Source organism: Cydia splendana, chromosome 26 (assembly GCF_910591565.1).
Source record: "Cydia splendana chromosome 26, ilCydSple1.2, whole genome shotgun sequence".
Classification (NCBI taxonomy): domain Eukaryota; kingdom Metazoa; phylum Arthropoda; class Insecta; order Lepidoptera; family Tortricidae; genus Cydia; species Cydia splendana.
Window position 1 is genome coordinate 11272759 of NC_085985.1, and position 18762 is coordinate 11291520.

An 18762-nucleotide genomic window follows, 5' to 3' on the forward strand; every position below is an offset into this window, starting at 1 on the left:
TGTACCACAAGAATGCATAGTTCGTCGATTAGTGATAGGGCTCGCTTCGCTCGCCCTAATAAGTTACTCTCTGGTTTACTAGAGGCGCTAGTGCTGCACTCTGGCGGCAGAACATTGCAGTAATACCCCCCATTGTGTGCGTAACTTCTTTTGTGAGTTAGTGTGACTCTTAAGACGGTACCAAAGACAGGGAATTAAAAGAAACCTTTTCAAACGGTAGTTAAACATTTATTAACAGTAATTTGCGTGCAATTTTCCACACGAGTGCATTTTGTAAAATATAAATAGTACATATTTCGTGGTGTATGGGCGGTTTATCCCTGACTAGCGTTTTATACGCGCGTATAAACAAACTCGTTTATGGAAGCGCGCAGAGAAAAATGCTAAGTGAAACCGGCCTAACAAACTCTTGTATCTTTTAAGTACTATCGTTACTTCTGTGCTTACTAGTGAACACATTTTTATTATCTTCGTGCTTGACTTGTGTACGGATGGCTACTGAGGTGGCTAAATAACTTTACAGTACATATGGTCCCATTTTCCCGCACTAGTGCGTAAAATAGCACTTTTCGTGCGATGTCAAAAGTTTAGAGGGCCATATCTATAAAACGTTGTACGATACACGTGCGAATAGGTAATTCGCAACTCGTGTCGATTTAAAACACTCCCTTCGGTCGTGTTTTAGTTTATCGCCACTTGTTTCGAATTTCCTCTTTTCCGCACTTGTATCGTAAATAACTATATAATGTACATTCCCGTTGCCAGGGAGGTTTTGGGATTATACTGAGCAACTTTTACTATGGGATCAACCCCGAAATCGCGAAAAAAAATTTGGCTGTTTCATACATTTTGGCTGGTCCATTTTCTATGGGAGGGTACATTTTTTTTGCGCGGTTTCGGGGTTGGTGCCATAGTAAAAGTTGCTCAGTATAATCCGAAAATCTCAATGGCAACGGGAATGCAGTTATTTTTTAACCACCGTGTATATAGGTATAATTTTAAAAATATATATGTCGGCGGCCGATCGTAAGATCAGGCATATCGTGAAATTCCTAGACATAATCGTGAAACGTGAAAATCTTTGACTCGTTCCCTGAGTCGACGGAGAACGAGTCAAAGGCTCCTATTTCTGGGCAGTTTGCCCTTCGGGCATCTGAAGCAACCTAACGAACCTATCCTACCTATGTATTGGTTTAATGTGACTATCGTCAAAACATTACACAGGAACATTACGATCTGCCTGATCTTACGATCGGCCTACGACATATAGACTGTCACGCTTTGTGCTGAGATATGCTGGTTTCTCGGGCTTAGTACTCGTCGTGGAAGGGGTAATCAGGATGGTCGGAGCTGTAACAAGGTGATAGGAATATGTCATTGATATACATTAATTAAGTCAAAAGTGTCAAAACTACATTAAGTACCTAAGTATTTATGTCGTTTTGTCAAACCTTTTAACTTTATACACGTGCAGCCTGTGGACGGCATACTAAGACGACATTAAATCGTTATTCCTACGAGCGCTTTTACAACGCGCGTTAAAAAAGCGTTTGAATGACACAAATGGAAACATGTGTATTTATTCACACAATGGCGGTGGCGCTTTTAATCAAGCGTTGTTGGATTTTCGACTTAAAGCGTTGGTCGTTAAATCTAATTTAGGGTGCGGACGGATTCAAGCGCTTTATTAACGCGCGTTGTAAAAGCGCTCGTGAGAATGTGGCTTTAATAAAAGATAAAGTTAAAAAATAGTTTATTCAAGTAGGCATATTACAATGCGCTTATGAACTTCAAATAAAGCTATACCGGCTCCAACCCTACACCTCTGCCTCGAGAAGATTTAAATCCCCCCTCAATTGGAGGAGGGTATCCCAATATGGGACCGGCAACAAACTCGGCGGGACACATCTTGTCATGTTCTGCAAGTCCAAGTAATAAGGGATGTAATGTAGGTTACTGTTGCCACGCTTTTGTAGCGCATCAGACTAGCACGAGTAGCGTTCTCGCGCGCGAGTCCATACTTGAAGTCGCGCTAGATGTATGTTATTCCCTCCACACTCGTGCGCGAATCGCGACTCGCCTTAATATGTCTAGCCCCATCCAGACTATGTGCGTGAATCGCGCCGCGACGTCGCGGAGCGAACATATCACGAAGTTGACGTATGACTCCACACTCGCACACTTCACGGCGATTTCGCAGTTTGGTTTGCGGCAAGATGGCGGAAAAGCATCAGCTGATCGAGTTTAACTGTTAGTTATCTATGGCATCATACGTGATTTAGCTGTTTTTCCATTTTGTTTTCTTGTGAAACCGTAAAATATAGCAGCTTAATATAATATAATCATAATACTCGTATAATTATCTTGCCACAGAAGAGCCCAAAATGGTGTGTAATGTGGAGTCTTGCAAGTTCGCGCTTCGCGTCTCCTTTGACGCGGGCCGAAATACCGACAAAAAACGGAGAACAAGGCGCGAAGGCTTGAACAATCTGCGAAATCGACGCCACACTCGCGTTCGCGGCTTCGCCCGCGATTCACGCGCATAGTCTGGAGGGGGCTTCTGATGCAAATAAATTAAAATTGATATATGTACAATTATAGATCAAGTCTGACATCTGGAAGATCTGGATGGTAATGAATACTAACTCTTCCATTTGGCAGACGCGCCCGTTGCACTCCAAGGCCGCGATGGCCTGCAGGTCCTCAGGGGACAGCTGGAAGTCGAACACCTGGAAGTTCTGGATGGTAATGAATACTAACTCTTCCATTTTGCAGACGCGCCCGTTGCTCTCCAAGGCCGCGATGGCCTGCAGGTCCTCAGGGGACAGTTGGAAGTCGAACACCTGGAAGTTCTGGATGGTAATGAATACTAACTCTTCCATTTTGCAGACGCGCCCGTTGCACTCCAAGGCCGCGATAGCCTGCAGGTCCTCAGGGGACAGCTGGAAGTCGAACACCTGGAAGTTCTGGATGATACGCGACTTTGTCACCGACTTGGGGATCACGATTAGCCCGCGTTCGATCGCGTATCTGCAAGAGAAACAAAAGTATAAATTTAAAGGGTTTTTTTTGTACTCAGCTCAGCGCAGTCGTCAAATACAGTCTTCTTTCTGTACTTTTTGAAAACCATGGCAGAATTTATTCTATAGCCAAAGAGTTAGCGAAGGAAATTCCCCTGAAACCGCCCAGTCCGCGAAAATATATGTTACAGGGTGTAAAGTAAAGAAAAACATATTGCTCTGCGAGGGAATGGTAAAATGTGGATATTGGCAAATATTTCTAAGCTAGATTTTCATTTTAAGCCCAGCTGTTACGATGTTGGTTACCTGATGAGAACCTGCGCCGTAGTCTTCCCATACTTGTCAGCTACAGCCTTGACCCTGGGGTCCTCAGTCAGCTGGGGTTCTCCAGGCTTAGCCCACGGCCGGTCTGGCGAGCCGAGTGGCGAGTATGCTGTGACAGCTATGCCCTTAGACTTGCAGAAGTCGTACAACTTCTGCTGGTTCAGGTATGGGTGTACTTCCACCTGGAAATTAAATCGAGTTTGTAGCATAGATAAATAAAGGATAGAGTGCTAAATGTGCTAATGCTAACTCCATACGTCAGTTTTCTTACCAAATCGCGGGCACAGAATAAAATATGTAATAGTACTACCGTACAGAAAGGAAACTTCCTGTACAACCAAAGTTTGACAGCAGTTCAGGGTCGAATCATGCTGCCCCTTTCTAATATATGGCACTATCCCTTTCGGCTATTTAGATTATCAAAATTCAAGCGATTAGCTTATCTGTTCGTGCACGCAAAAGAACAGAATTCAGAAATTCAGAATTCAGAAATTCAGAAATTCAGAAATTCAGAAATTATTTATTTGCATTGATACAGTATGGGGAAGTTACAATATGGTGTTACAGATCATGTACCTAGCTTGCATGCAAGCGTGCAAATTCATCATTATAATCATAAATTTAAATAAATATAAAATGTCAAATTGAAATAATTGAAAAAATAACAAAATATTAACACAACTTTAAGTTGTGTCACCCTTATAATGCTGAGCCGAGGCCGAACGGAGCCGAGTTTACCCGACGGGAGGAGTTTCGCATCCCTGACGCGGGATAGTAACCGGATATCCGGTGCATCTCTAGTTATTTTCGTAGCCGAAATCTACCGCCATGTAGTGGATTTATCACTACTGCTACTTGACAATAGATGGGACGAGTGTCGCGACCGACGAACAATGTATTACTAAAACAATTTACGACTAATATTACAAGCAGAAGGAGTTACAAATAGAGTTCCAGTTAATCCGGTGATGAGCACCTTTGCATCGGGGGCAGCCCGGGACGGGTTTTAGGGTAGGTATAAAGGTATATTTGTTACATATTTAGTTTGTATCTATATTTAAGTTTCGACAATAAAGGTGTTATAAAAAAACCGGCCGTAGGACGCCCTCAGACTAGATGGAGCTATGACCTTCGCAAGGCGGCTGGCAAGAGCTGGATCAGAGTTGCCGCAAATCGTGCTCAATGGCGTGCAATAGGAGAGGCCTATGTCCTGCAAACGAGGAGAGGTAGTTCATATTTTCAGCAGTACCTGGTTAACTTGAGGAGGGATCTTAGCCACAGCGAGGACTCTCTCGATCTGCTTTTTGTTGAAGTTAGACACTCCGATGCTGCGCGTGAGGCCGGCCGAGACCAGGGCCTCCATGGCGCCCCACGTGTCTACGTAGTCCGTGCTCGAGTAGATCACCTTGCCGGAACTGTCTTTAGGGAAGGGATCGTCGCCTTCCTGAAATTTAAGAAGAAACGAACATAAATACATTTCTATTAGGATATCTCTCTTCCAAGCTATAGACGGTGGCCAAAAAATAAGTGCATTCCCGTTGCCAGGGAGGTTTTGGGACTATACTGAGCAACTTTTACTATAGGACCAACCCTGAAATCACGAAAGAAAATGGACCAGCCAGTATGCATGAAACAGCCAATTTATTTTAGCGATTTCGGGGTTGGTCCCATAGTAAAAGTTGCTCAGTATAGTCCCAAAACCTCCCTGGCAACGGGAATGCACTTACACAACGAAGGCCGCGTAAATATCTGACACGACCTTATTTGTAGAGCCATACGAGCGTGTCACATATTTTTGCGACCTTCGAATAGTAACATAATTATTGCAGGTGACTGTACAGACTTTAATTGTTGAGGCACACTGCTACTCAAAGTTAGTAAACCTGTATGCATCCCATACCAGGCGTGGCTCACTCCGCGATTTCGTCGCTTAGCTAAAAGTACCTACATCCGTTCCGCCCCAATTTTGGGGAAAGCCATAAGCCGCGCGTGGCGCTGTCGCCACGTAGCGGCCATATCTGTGCTGATCGTAACAGACGCGTTTTGTTAGAGAGTGAGTCTTCTGTACCTAGTACTATTATTTATTCTGTGCCCATACATAGACACCACATTTTTCTTTTGATTGACAGAAGAATATACGAGTTTTTTTTTCAAAGTAATGCCGATAATACTCTTAATTGCACACCTCAATACAGAAAGCCACCAGAATACAATACAAAGAATACAGAAAATTAAGATGAGGAAAAACAGGCGGTCTTATCGCTAAAAAGCGATCTCTTCCAGACTTCCAATTAACCTATACAGGGCCGGATTAAGCATGTCGGGGCCCCTAGGCAGTGCAAGGCTCGGGCCCCCCTTACAGTCAATTCTGCATAGAGCATGTTTAGTTGTTTAGCACAGGGAAATAAGTTTGCGTTTTTAATTTCAATCTTCAGCCGAGACGATCCGAGTCTAGTCAGAACGATGTCTTTTTCGCTCTTATTGCTTGGACATAAAGCTTTTTTCTATCGGTTTTTGGCGATTCCGCGTTGCGTCAAGTGTGGGGAGAGCCCTTTAGGAGTAAGGCCAATTCCCATTGGAATACCAAAGCTGTGCGCTTGAGCGTCACTTTCCTATCTACCTCTAATGGAAAATTATAAGCGAGGCTACGCTCAATTAGTGCCGCAAACTTGATTTTCTCAATAGTTAATATTTTGCGAGGCTGAACAGCGATTGCCCGACCATAAGACAAAACGCCGAGCCACATGATTAGGATCAACCTAGTAATAAAGAACTTCCATATGTTAAAATTATTAGATTTAGACCAAGATAAGTCTGCAACGATTTTGATAGCACACGCAGTGCAAGTGTTATTTTAAACGTCAAACTTCTATGAAATTATGACGTATAAATAACACTTGCACTGCGTATCCTATCAAAATCATTGCAGACTTTTGTTGGCCTAACTGTATTAATTCACCAGTCAAGTTAACATGTAGATAGAAAGTTAGCAAAAACGCGAGCGCAGCGAGCGAAAATTTTTTTAACAATATCGTAAATTGTGAAAGCCTGTTAAAAGGCCAGGCCGGGTACCGATCTTTACCTGCGCCTAAAAGTCCGAAGTGCCCCAGTGAGGCGAGCTTTCATGCGAACTCAAAGCCTTTCAGGCTTCGGGATAAGTAGTTGAACACAGACACGAACCAAATCCCATTGTATTAAAAAGCGAGACTGCAGGCCGAGCTAGGCGCAGCGAGGCCAAAGGCTAAGCTGAAGTAGAGGAGATGAGGAACACAAACCAATGGTAAATTGAGGTAAAAAGTGAAGCTGAAGTAAAGGTCGAGCTCAGCAATCTCCGCATTGCTCGACAAGCCCGAAGCGTCTTTTAGCGAAGTGAGCTTTCATGCGAGGCAAAAGGCCAAGCTACTGAAATTGATATTTCATAAAAAGCGACGCCGAAGGCCGTGCTGTAAGGAAGCAGCGCTCTGACAATCGTCGAAAAAAGGTCACTATTGTGACGCATTTTTACATACATTTTGTATGGACCGTCACTAAACTGACACCCAAAATTCGTATTAAAAAACTGGGGACACTTTTTTCTTTCTTTTAATCAATAGTCCTCGTGATTCTGAGTCGAAATAACCCAGAAGTTGTTGGTTGATCGAAAAAAAGTAAATGTAACATTTTTTCAGAAAACCTTTACAGACAGGGACCCCTTTCTCAAAAGCTTGTAACTTGTAACACAAGCGGATGCCACTTTTTGACAGCTTTTGTTAGAAAGGGACTTCCACTTGTATTACAAGTTGCAGGCTTTTGAGAAACGGGCCCCAGGTACGCATATACGCCCCGTAAACTGTAACGTATTGCTTCAATTTTATTACAGTTTCATTTAATTAAAGAATGGATCGAAAAATAAACAATAACAATGCATACAAGAATAAAAAAAAATCGCGTGAATTTTGACCCTATGAAACAAATTTTTTTTTGGTGCGCTCTGAGCCGCCGGGGCCCACTAACCGAGACGGGGCCCCTAGGCAGTTGCCTACTTTGACTTAGGGTTAATCCGGTCCTGAACCTATAGCCTCAAGAGATCCAAGCCAATTTTTGCTGTTTTTAATTTGGAACTTTCTTTTATTTCTATAAGAGTTCATAACTCGAAAATAATGTGTACTTGTACTTTACCTTATAAGCCTGGGGCCAGTGGATAAGGTAGAGGTCCAGGTACTGCAGGCCGAGGTTCTGCAGCGTGACCTTGAGGGCTGGCTCCACCAGGTCGGGCCGGTGGTACGTACCCCACAGCTTGGAGGTGATGAACAGCTCCTCACTGGAAGAAAACATAGATGGCGTTAGTATTGTGACATTTGTGACTACAGGGTAGGTATGCAAGTTGGTTGAGGGATGTTTCCAAAAATCAGAAATATTCTCGGAAATTTCAGGAACAAAAGGAGAGTGGTAGAGCCGGACCAATAAAAGTCTGCAGCGGATTTGATTGCAAGTGTCATTTATATGTCATAATTTCATAGAAGTTTATAAATATATGAAATCCGCTGCAGACTATTCTTGGTCTGACTCTATTAAAAATTAGTATCTACTTATCTAGAACTAGCGACCCCCCCCCCCGGCTTCACACGGGTTAACACCTAAATTTTATGATTTTTTTAAACATTGTCTAAAAAACCACTTTTTTCGATAAGTGCTTACTCGATTGCTGTGACTGTGACTGTGAATCTTACATATACGAAATCTACATATTTGCGTTCGTCTTTGACGTCTCTTAAAACTGGCCAGAGATTTTAATTTTAAACTAATTAACACAAAAGTTAAAGCCAGTGTTTTGGCCTAAAATTGTTCAACTTTTATGCCAAATATCTCGAAGAGAATGGACTTTGAGGTATATAATATGGGATACTCAGGGCCGGATTAACCCTAAGTCAAAGTAGGCAACTGCCTAGGGGCCCCGTCTCGGTTAGTGGGCCCCGGCGGCTCAGAGCGCACCAAAAAAAAATTTGTTTCATAGGGTCAAAATTCACGCGATTTTTTTTTATTCTTGTATGCATTGTTATTGTTTATTTTTCGATCCATTCTTTAATTAAATGAAACTGTAATAAAATTGAAGCAATACGTTACAGTTTACGGGGCGTATATGCGTACCTGGGGCCCGTTTCTCAAAAGCCTGCAACTTGTAATACAAGTGGAAGTCCCTTTCTAACAAAAGCTGTCAAAAAGTGGCATCCGCTTGTGTTACAAGTTACAAGCTTTTGAGAAAGGGGTCCCTGTCTGTAAAGGTTTTCTGAAAAAATGTTACATTTACTTTTTTTCGATCAACCAACAACTTCTGGGTTATTTCGACTCAGAATCACGAGGACTATTGATTAAAAGAAAGAAAAAAGTGTCCCCAGTTTTTTAATACGAATTTTGGGTGTCAGTTTAGTGACGGTCCATACAAAATGTATGTAAAAATGCGTCACAATAGTGACCTTTTTTCGACGATTGTCAGAGCGCTGCTTCCTTACAGCACGGCCTTCGGCGTCGCTTTTTATGAAATATCAATTTCAGTAGCTTGGCCTTTTGCCTCGCATGAAAGCTCACTTCGCTAAAAGACGCTTCGGGCTTGTCGAGCAATGCGGAGATTGCTGAGCTCGACCTTTACTTCAGCTTCACTTTTTACCTCAATTTACCATTGGTTTGTGTTCCTCATCTCCTCTACTTCAGCTTAGCCTTTGGCCTCGCTGCGCCTAGCTCGGCCTGCAGTCTCGCTTTTTAATACAATGGGATTTGGTTCGTGTCTGTGTTCAACTACTTATCCCGAAGCCTGAAAGGCTTTGAGTTCGCATGAAAGCTCGCCTCACTGGGGCACTTCGGACTTTTAGGCGCAGGTAAAGATCGGTACCCGGCCTGGCCTTTTAACAGGCTTTCACAATTTACGATATTGTTAAAAAAATTTTCGCTCGCTGCGCTCGCGTTTTTGCTAACTTTCTATCTACATGTTAACTTGACTGGTGAATTAATACAGTTAGGCCAACAAAAGTCTGCAATGATTTTGATAGGATACGCAGTGCAAGTGTTATTTATACGTCATAATTTCATAGAAGTTTGACGTTTAAAATAACACTTGCACTGCGTGTGCTATCAAAATCGTTGCAGACTTATCTTGGTCTAAATCTAATAATTTTAACATATGGAAGTTCTTTATTACTAGGTTGATCCTAATCATGTGGCTCGGCGTTTTGTCTTATGGTCGGGCAATCGCTGTTCAGCCTCGCAAAATATTAACTATTGAGAAAATCAAGTTTGCGGCACTAATTGAGCGTAGCCTCGCTTATAATTTTCCATTAGAGGTAGATAGGAAAGTGACGCTCAAGCGCACAGCTTTGGTATTCCAATGGGAATTGGCCTTACTCCTAAAGGGCTCTCCCCACACTTGACGCAACGCGGAATCGCCAAAAACCGATAGAAAAAAGCTTTATGTCCAAGCAATAAGAGCGAAAAAGACATCGTTCTGACTAGACTCGGATCGTCTCGGCTGAAGATTGAAATTAAAAACGCAAACTTATTTCCCTGTGCTAAACAACTAAACATGCTCTATGCAGAATTGACTGTAAGGGGGGCCCGAGCCTTGCACTGCCTAGGGGCCCCGACATGCTTAATCCGGCCCTGGGGATACTATATTGCTTAAAGCCGTTGCTGTTAATATGATAAGCTACAAAAAACATTAGAAAACTAAGGGATTCAGATCGAAGGTCATTGGCGCCAGGGAGCCCCTTGAGACCACTGTTTCCGGAGCCGTTTAATGGTAAAAAAAATATAATTCAAAGGAGTATCGCCAGTACCGTGTTTACCATAAGGGCACACGGGGCCCGTGCCCAGGGCCCCCATCCTCAGGGGGCCCGAAGGACAGACAGTAACAGTATTTTTGATTACCTATAATAAATAGAAGATCATAGCAATCCAGCGCGGGAACGCTGCCTGCGTGATGGGCATCTTACCAAGGGCGCAAAATTATGATAGGTATTTTTAATTTTATAGCTTTAGTTATCTTAATTGTAGTTCATTTTACTTTTATATTCATTTTATAACACTTATTATACAATAAAATGAGTTTAAAACTCCGAAGATCATAGTAGAAAAATGTTAGTTTTCCCCGGGCCCCAGCATAGTTTAAGACGGCCCTGAGTATCACATGATATAATAAAATGTACGAAGACCAGGTGCTAAAACAAGACTGCCATAAATACGTTGAAGGTCGCATTATCGTGATTCATGGTGTGATAACACTGATAACTTGTGCACGAGGTGTTATTAACTCGACCCATTACACCATTTACACCGTAAAGAAATTCTGTTCTGACTAAGAACTTTTTAAAGACCGGACAAGTGCGAGTCGGACTCGCCCACCGAGGGTTCCGTACGCAAAGGGTAAAAACGGGACCCTATACTAAGACTTCGCTGTCCGTCTGTCTGTCCTTCTGCCTGTCTGTCTGTCTGTCCGTATGTCTGTCACCATGTATCTCACAGTTGAAATTTTCACAGATGATGTATTTCTATTGCCGCTATAACAACAAATACTAAAAAGTACGGAACCCTCGGTGGGCGAGTTCGACTCGCACTTGACCGGTTTTTGTTCAATGAATAACCTCTGTGTGTAATGTAAATGTTTTTAATCATATAATTAATCATATAAGTACTTCAGTGGACCTTGATTGTCTCCCGGTTATGTATGAAAATAATAAGGCATTTAAATACCATCTTTTTACATTAATCAGTATTAATTATATGAATTTTCCTCAACAAATTCCTACGATTTGGTTCTGATATGTTAGATATTGAATTCGTGTATCTAAATTGTATTCATTCCCATAATTATGAATGGGAATAGATTTGACAATAGATTAATTTTTATTGTCATGAAAAAGTAAGAGTACAGTCACCTGCAATAATATGTTACACAACGAAGGCCGCAAAAATATCTGACACTATCTTATTTGTAGAGCCATAAGAGCGTGTCACATATTTTTGCGACCTTCAAAGAGTAACATATTATTGCAGGTGACTGTACAATGACCCATATAGTTATATAGAGCTTTGGTTAGAGTTAGACCAAGAAAAGTCTGCAGCAATTTTGATAGCCCACGCAGTGCCAGTGTTATTTTAAACGTCAAACTTCTATGAAAATATGAACGTGTGTGAGCAAGACAGCGTTATGTAAGTATATAGTGGTGTCCCGCTCGCACAGGAACGGCCTCCAATATGAAGACCGCCTTACCGTGTGACGACTCCCTCCTGTATCTTGGCGGCGAGCGCGGCCCCCACCTCCTTCTCATTGCCGCAGTGTGTGAGCAAGACAGCGTTATGTAAGTATATAGACCGCCTTACCGTGTGACGACTCCCTCCTGTATCTTGGCGGCAAGCGCGGCCCCCACCTCCTTCTCATTGCCGCAGTGTGTGAGCAAGACAGCGTTATGTAAGTATATAGACCGCCTTACCGTGTGACGACTCCCTCCTGTATCTTGGCGGCAAGCGCGGCCCCCACCTCCTTCTCATTGCCGCAGTGTGTGAGCAAGACAGCGTTATGTAAGTATATAGACCGCCTTACCGTGTGACGACTCCCTCCTGTATCTTGGCGGTGAGCGCGGCCCCCACCTCCTTCTCATTGCCGTAGATGTGCGCGCAGTCGATGTGTCTGTAGCCGGCGTCTATCGCGTCCTTTACGGCTTGCGTCACCTGTCCGGGCTGGGACTGTGGACAAATTGTATTGGAAATAAGTTGCTCAGTACATATCGCGACGCTATAACGTCTACGTGGCGAAACGAGATAGCTATACTCAAAATATAGGAGCAATATTCAAATTTTGTATGGAAGGTTGAACCTTCCTTTCTAGTTATGGAAATGGCTTGCCAGACTATTATATGTATATAGCTAGTCAAGCAAATCTTGTCAGTAGAATGTGAATGTCTTTTAATGTTTAGTTTAATTATTTTGTTTTATTCTTAAATTCAATATGTATTTACTCTTAGAAATTCTAATTTTCTATGGGACCATAACCCTTCGCGCCTATATTTTTAAAAAATGTAGGCGCGAAGGGATATCGTCCCATAGAAAATTTTAATTTCGCGCCTTTTTTTACTGGCAAGATTTGCTTGACCGTCTATAGAATAGAAAATATGTGTGTACCAGGCATTAAGTTACGCAGCCATAGCCATTGTGATTGAAAAAAAAATCATCGGCATCTGTCAAGCAAGTCTAGTGTCGTGTCACTTGTCACTTGTCACTGTCACTTATGATTTCTATTTGATATTAGATGCTTTTTCTATTCCATCACAATTTATTTGTTATTTAACTTCCGTATTAATATCCGTAAAATCTAAGACAAGTTTAACCACGCTGTGAACTGATTAGGAGTCTTAAAGAGCGTGGATAGCACTGTAAGTCTAAATCATGTCGATCTATTCATCAATGCAATTATTTCAATGAAATTAATGAGAATAATGAGGCCTGCTAGCTATCAACAGCAATCTTATGCCTCCTCTACACTAGCGGCGATAATCGTTGATAGTATCATCGGCAAGTTCATCGTGCAAGCATCCACATGCGCCTGTACAACGCAACCACCCGGCGATTCCGTTAGTTCCCTTTGATGCCTGCCCAAAAAGCCGACAACTCACGGGTCGCAGGCCATCATTGGCGATGACTGGCGGGAACTGCCGAATGTGTCCTCTACTCTGTCCCCGCCAGTCAATGTCTATCATCGCCAAGTGCTCATTTAGACGATGCGAGAACTCGTATGTGAGTTTCATTACATTGCGGTTTTTGATCGGTCGGTTGAATTGGACGTAATCAACAGTCCGCAATGTAACTAAAATCGCATGCCAGTTCGCGCGCCGTCTAAATCAGCCCTTATGTAGAGGAGCATTATGCAAAATACTCAACAACGATGTGCCAAGTTAAGAGATTTTTGTGTGTATTTGCAGGACTATTCCTGTAAAGAATTTAAAATATAATAGTTAATTATAATTCATAATTCATATCTTTATTGCGTCCACGTTCATTTGTACATAGGATGGTATTAAAACATTATAAAGTCGGTACATGGTACCCTGTTAGGGCATGGCAATAATCTTAATACTAAATACTAATGGTGACTATTTACAAATAATACTAAAATTGTCATAACATAATTTGAGAATACATTTCAAAATTCATTATTATAATAAAATAATAGAAAGTGTTAATTACATAGGATTTATGTGGCATTACTTATTTTATAATTGTACAATTCATCATTATAAAAACTCAATAATAGTCAATAATAAAATTAAAGAAATATAATAAAAAATAAATTAAATGGGTGTGTTGGATGTCCTATTGATACCAATTTGGCAAAGTGTCATCATTTAAATATTGTTCAATGGTATAATAACATTTATCTTGAAGTAGTTTGTTAAGATTACTTTTAAATACTTTGTTGTTTGTTTCCTGTAAAAGTTGTTGGGGTAGCTTGTTTGCTATGATAACGCATCTACAATAGGCGCCGTTTCTGTACATAGCTAATTTTGAAATATAGGTCTAGGCATAGGCTTATAATTTCATCTTTTCTGTAACAAAATAATAAATAATAATGAAACACACTCAATTTTATTCCCTTACACTTTGGGTTTTTTATCGTTCTTACACGAACTTAGTTTTTATTAACAACGTTTTTCCATTAAGATAACATTCAAGGTCTTTTAACACTATTAATAACCACACTGTCAAAAAATTAACTTAAAAAAATTAAATAAAAATAAAAATTAAATTTGATAAATTAGATCAAAAACGACATTGCTATTTGTGTCTTAATAATAATTCACGTCTCCTTGGTTTTAGGTAACCAATAATGGCTGCCTCTCTTGCAGACTTAATGCAGAAACTTAGTACTACACAGTATTCCATTGGCACACAGCATTGGGTGAATGTCACACATATAACCGATCCTGGCGATTTCTATGTCCGTCCAACAGCTTACAGAGATTATTTGCCTATTTTAAAACAACATCAAGGACCTGCTGATGCTATGAAGCTTCATCTAGGCAGCAATGTTGTGTTTAAATCAAAAACAAATAAGCATCATATTAGAGGACAAATCAGAAACATAAGAATTGAGAATGAGACAACTTTATATGACTTATTCACTCTAGATTACGGCTTTACAGAATCTGTGGCTATAGAAGATTTAAAGAAGCCTCTAGATGAATCCCCAGTGCCATCTCTTGTCTTACATTGTCAACTAGGAGATTGCCAACCAAAAAACAATGATTCTTTTGACGAAGAAGCAACTGAAGCTATGGTTTACTATGTAGGTGACGAAAGAGCTAAAATGATAGTCCAAGGAAAAACTGGTGACAAATACATAGTGCAACTGATCAATACATGCCCTGAAGACATTGCAACTATGTTGGCACTAACAGAATACACATGTTTCGGTTACGGGAACAATGTTATAAGCCGAATGCCCTCCATAGACCAACCAAAACTATACTATACATACAAAAAAGTAAAAGTAGGAGATACATTAAATGTCAGAGTACAATCTGGGGATTCCTTAAAGAGTTTTTATGTTTGTGAAATTGAAGATCACAACCAGTATATCAAAGAGTTGAACAACTTGAAAGAATACTATTATTTAGAGCAGGATTTTATCGCTGAAAACTTGAAGAGTGGCAAAGCTGTCGCTGTGTTTTCCGACTGGTACACAAGGTATGAGCGAGCGATTATAACAGATGTTATTATTCCAGAGAAAAAAGCTGTCGCTCAGCTAATTGACTGGGGTATTAAGACTGACATCTACATGGATGCAACGCGGCTCAAAACAATGTCTAGGGAATATTATTTTTTGAGACCGGCAATGGCCATCTATTGCACGGCTGATGAGAAACAGGTATGGGACAATACATTACCCAGATACCTGTATCCGGGACATGAATTTGTGATAACAGTTAATAAGGTTGGATATCAACTTGATACGCCTTGTGTTGTAACTATATCTAAACCTCAGAAATGAAATGAAAAATATTATTCAAATTACAGAGTGATTACGTGACATCCTCAGGAAAAGGTATCACTTAATAAGATCGATTTCAATAGCACTTAATTTGGTAACTGACATAATGGGCACACTTTTTTGAGAATGACAATATATGTGTGATTTTCAAGCAACTGATCAGTTATGAAGTGATTTAAATACTTTTAATTTCTTTATAAGTCTAAGCTTAAATGTATAATTAATACCACTTTTATTGTAAAGTGATGTTTTTATAATGAATAATTAATAAATTATTAATTTCATTTCAGTCATAGCCTTAGAAAGAGTCATTTTGACTGTGGAAATTATAATGTTCTGTTAAATACCAATTAGTCAAAATAATTTAATATTTAATATGTGTTACAGACTGCCTAAATGCATTATAAATAGTATTAGTTATTTACGAGTACGAGATTTATAAATTAAACAATTTAATTTTGAGTTTTATGTTTGATTTATATTTTAACGGTGACTTGCATGTAAATAATAATAAGTACATAATATCGGGTGGAACCTTCGAGCAACACCGGCTTCCGACACATCGGAAGGGAGGGGCCCAAGCGATATCTCACCGTACAAATCTTTCTGCCATTTTTCGCGGGGGGAAAGGTGCACACAGTCGCACTTCTCACACACTTACATACAAAATCCAATCTGTAATGACGACACAAATACATAGAAAATGACACACGTCAAAGACAAATCTTGCAAACCTCGATCTCTTTTTGTGTACGGACGAGTGACAAGTGTCACAACACGCACACTAACACATTTTCGTTGAAGTATCCTTATATGTGACGTTCCACGGGAAAAGGTACCTTATGAGGGTTTCTAGTTTCGGAGATATGAAATGTTTTGTAAAGAGGTGAAAAAATGCTCAATTTTTTTTTATTGTGTGATCTGAAACCTTAATGCGTAACGTTTGTTTACCTGTTTTTATTTTTGTTATAAGTTAGTTATAAGCCTAGTAATGTCGTCTCAGAGTTTAGTAGAAAAGGTACCTTATGGAAAAAAGATTGAAAATTCCCAAAAAAACTAGTCAATACGGGAAAAGAAGTTTGGTAGAGAACTGTATTAGCATTCTGCAAAACTAATTTGATAATTTCAGTTCTGGTTGGGGCGCCTCGCAAATATTATAACCGTACATCGACCGACATCACAAATCCAAGTAGCCTGCTATTATACCAAAGTTACTCTCGTCAAGTCTTTCTTAACTAGAATAATCTTCATTTGGTTTGGTCGCATGCAGTAAATCAGCCATTGGTTTGCTGAAAAATGCCAATACCCGACGCATTACCTTATGGAATATCTGAGGTCATTGAACCTCAATGCCGCTTATCTTCAATAGCAACCGAAATATATTATTGATAAGAAATAGACGATTTATACCATCTTAACCCCAAAATATTATTAGTTTATCCTAACTGTTCCATCATCATCATGCCTCATCATGTAACTTAATCACAAGGTACCTTTTCATTACATACAAATTATTGGTCTTTTTTAAGATTATTATGACGAAGAACTAATTAAATTTGGGGCAGTTTAATGTAAATTAATATCTTCTATTCATAAAAGATAAACTGTAATATGATTGATATTTTGTAGTGATGTATTATTAGATTTATTTCCATAAGGTACCTTTTCGTAAATGTATGGAGCAAATACTGTTATTGTTATGTAAGTTTAAAGTGGCATAAGGGGTTAAATATAGTATTTAGTTGGGGTTTTAGGATTTATTTCATTTGAATGACAGAATTTCTTTCATATGTGCTCAGAAAAATTGATTGTGTGTCACATTAAAAGTAAAAATATTGAATTTTGTGATTTTATATGAAAAAGTCAGAAAATACATTTTCACCTCTAAATCGGTATTGTTTTTTGCTTAAACTGTCTGTCAGTGTCGTTTTCTAATAGATAAAATTTAAATCTTGAGAGCTCATTGCAATCAATCGTGAAAATGAAATAAAACTTTATTTTCAAGAGATTGGTTAGTATACACATAAATCAGTCGATATCAAAAGTTTCTATTTGCATTACAGAACAAGTCGCAATATTTTTTTAATCTCAGATATATAAGGTATTATTATTTGTAGTCAACTATGTAACTTACTTCAGGAACATAGTTTTTTAGGCGGCTAAACTTAAAACTTCTCTATCGTAAAGTTGCTAATTTCACAACATTATTTTCAAAAAATCATATCTCTGTAACTACGCAACCTAGAAGGTTGATCTTTTGTGTTATCGATAGCTTATTTATTGTAGATTACTGGGGTATGCATAACTCCATACCCGCCATAAGGTACCTTTGACCGTGGGACGTCACATATATAAACGCGAGCGGCTTTGACGGTAGAAACAAATTAAATTATGCTCAATCGAAAGAGCTTGAAAAAATATCACTTTTGAATCGAGAACATGTATCCGCAAAATTCGTATTGTCGCGTATTTTGCATTTAAAAGTGAAAAAATTTCGACAATCAATGCTAAAGGCTCAGTTTGTTGGTTGAGATTTGACAGCTATGGATGCGTTCAGAATTCAGTTCAGAATATGTTGCATGTTAGTTAGCTGGATTGTAACCGCGAACACCGAAGTTCGCAAATTATCTCTGTCATTCTTTCTAATTACGCCTAAAAAGGCGTCGACGGGATGATCAAATCGACCGAAAAGAAATTGGCGTCAATCTCATCTTGCACCCATCCCATTTATTGTGACATTGAAGCGCTCTAAAGAGGAGTTTGAGTTTCCGAACGGTCTTCTGTCACGTCAACGTCATTACATTGTGTTGAATAATTGAGTGTTGAAATGTTGAAATCTAAACTAAATAAAATCAGTTAGGCCTGAAATCACCCTGAAATGTGTAGTTTGAAGTGTAAAAATTGTATAAATAACGATAAACAGTGATTTACATTACGTTTTGTACTTACCAGCCTTTGTAGAAACCGAAGTTACAAGTTTAACGGATGTTAAAATTTGGATTTAACCTGGGCGAGTAAGTATTTGTTTTATTATTTTGTTAGTTTATAAGACAATAGTTCTCATTGTATTGCATATGTGAGACACATTAGCATTACATGTTACAAAGTTCATAACTTATAGCGTCGTGAGCAACGTCCAATTTCTCTTTACTTAACGTATGAGATAGTTTACACCTACATACATTACCTTATAATCAGTATTATGTATGTAGTGTCAACACTTTAAATATATTTGACAAATAAATAAAAATAAATATTATAGGGACATTCTTACACAAATCTCAGTCTCTTTGGAAGTACCTACTTAAATACATAGAAAACATCCATGACTCGGGAACAAATATCTGGGCTCATCATACAATTAAATGCACTTACCATGATTCAAACCCAAGACCATTGGCTTCA

General features: G+C 39.6%; 2 protein-coding genes across 4 annotated transcripts in view; one reads left to right on the forward strand and one right to left on the reverse strand.

Annotated features, from left to right (window-relative positions):
- Positions 1–1248: 1248 nt before the first annotated feature.
- Positions 1249–18762, reverse strand: part of LOC134803364 (aldo-keto reductase family 1 member B1-like) — a 34679-nt gene continuing 17165 nt past the window's right edge. The window contains exons 2-8 of one of the 3 annotated variants that reach the window (XM_063776168.1): positions 11961–12056; positions 11584–11630; positions 7503–7644; positions 4594–4788; positions 3327–3526; positions 2875–3030; positions 1249–1350 (exon numbers count right to left, since the gene is read on the reverse strand). In XM_063776168.1, coding sequence (XP_063632238.1) covers positions 1311–1350; positions 2875–3030; positions 3327–3526; positions 4594–4788; positions 7503–7644; positions 11584–11630; positions 11961–12056 — 876 coding nt within the window. In that variant the 3' untranslated portion in view covers positions 1249–1310. Of the gene's footprint in view, positions 1351–2874; positions 3031–3326; positions 3527–4593; positions 4789–7502; positions 7645–11583; positions 11631–11693; positions 11741–11913; positions 12057–18762 lie in introns of all 3 variants that reach the window. The other 2 variants (XM_063776169.1, XM_063776166.1) reach the window with 2 other exon arrangements.
- On the forward strand, positions 12607–15591 carry LOC134803517 (uncharacterized). Its single transcript, XM_063776316.1, has 2 exons — positions 12607–12742; positions 14184–15591. The coding sequence occupies exon 2, from the start codon at positions 14194–14196 to the stop codon at positions 15355–15357; it is 1164 nt and encodes a 387-aa protein (XP_063632386.1). The 5' UTR covers positions 12607–12742; positions 14184–14193; the 3' UTR covers positions 15358–15591.